At 32.3% G+C, this 1,191-nt stretch overlaps 1 protein-coding gene across 6 annotated transcripts in view; it reads right to left on the bottom strand.

Annotated features, from left to right (window-relative positions):
- LOC105367958 (serine proteinase stubble) overlaps window positions 1–1,191 on the bottom strand; it is a 34,281-nt gene continuing 33,090 nt past the window's right edge. For all 6 annotated transcript variants that reach the window (XM_011506830.1, XM_011506833.1, XM_011506832.1 and 3 more), the window contains 2 exons: window positions 1,026–1,139; window positions 1–278 (listed from right to left, as the gene is read on the bottom strand). In XM_011506830.1, the coding sequence (XP_011505132.1) occupies window positions 123–278; window positions 1,026–1,139 (270 nt within the window). In that variant the 3' untranslated portion in view covers window positions 1–122. The remainder of the gene's footprint in view (window positions 279–1,025; window positions 1,140–1,191) is intronic.

Below are 1,191 nucleotides of genomic sequence, written 5' to 3'. Positions count from 1 at the left end.
CCACTGCAATTGGAACATCGTATCTCTAGTATTTTCCTTACGCCACGTCAAATCATCGCCAAAAATAGATTTCAGATTGTTAAAAAAATGTTTCCATCATCTATCTTGGCCATTTTATTTCCCTAACTCATGACCTTATCTATCCACGGGACAAATTTCTGGATGTTGGTGTAAACACCGGGCAGATGCTCTCGACCACAGCCGATGCCCCAGGAGACGAGGCCAATTAAAACATGCCTACCCTCAACGGACATGGTAAGTGGACCTCCCGAGTCCCCCTGCGAATGCAAACAAATAATTCATATCGATCAATCGTACATATCTATTAGCTCATCTAAGTAAAATATTTCAATTGCATACTTATTATTGATAATTAATTAATTATTATATCATTCGAAGGTATAAGATTAAACGATGTATTAATTACTATTAATTAATACCAACAAATAATATATTGACTGTGCGTTACATTTATAAATAGTTAAGATATTGAAAATATATTAATGAATATTTTAACGATTTTACAGAGGGAATATTCTTTTTATACTTTCGAAATCATTCGATATAATTGCTTACTGTAATAATTTACAAATATTTATCTTCATGATTTTTAGAAAAGTAATTGAAAAACAAATTTTAGGATATTTTATCCTTAGAAATATACCGATTTAAAAAGTCTCGTTTATAACAATTAATATACATAATATTGTAAAATTCACGATCTCATTAGCACTTTATGATAAATTTATTTATTTTATGAACAAAAGAAAAATTACATGGCCCGCATAAATACAATATATATACACGCATTAAAATTTGCGAAGCTTTTACTTAAATGTTAAGCATTAGAAATTTCATGATTCCTTTCATATTCTCAAGCTTAAAGGTACGATGAAATTTCTCATTATTTCTCAATATTTATTAATGTTCGATTAGAAAGGTATTCTCTGCCGTAAAATTTCTTAAGATTGATAGACTAACCGATGCGCCGTATGCATATAATATCTTTGATCAGACCCACATACCTGACATGAATCACGTCCGCCTTCCTTGTAACCGGCGCAAAGGAAAACATCGTGTATCGTCTCACGACGTCCTGCCGCCCTAAACCACCGCTGACATCGTTCATTAGGAATGACCTGGAACCGAACAACAAAGAGAAAACTATGCAATGCTCGTTTTTTTTCCTTT

Source organism: Ceratosolen solmsi, unplaced genomic scaffold, assembly GCF_000503995.2.
Source record: "Ceratosolen solmsi marchali unplaced genomic scaffold, CerSol_1.0 scaffold6, whole genome shotgun sequence".
NCBI classification, from domain to species: Eukaryota; Metazoa; Arthropoda; class Insecta; order Hymenoptera; family Agaonidae; genus Ceratosolen; species Ceratosolen solmsi.
The sequence above is the reverse complement of the archived record's forward strand: the minus strand, read 5'-3'. Positions and strand labels throughout refer to the sequence as shown.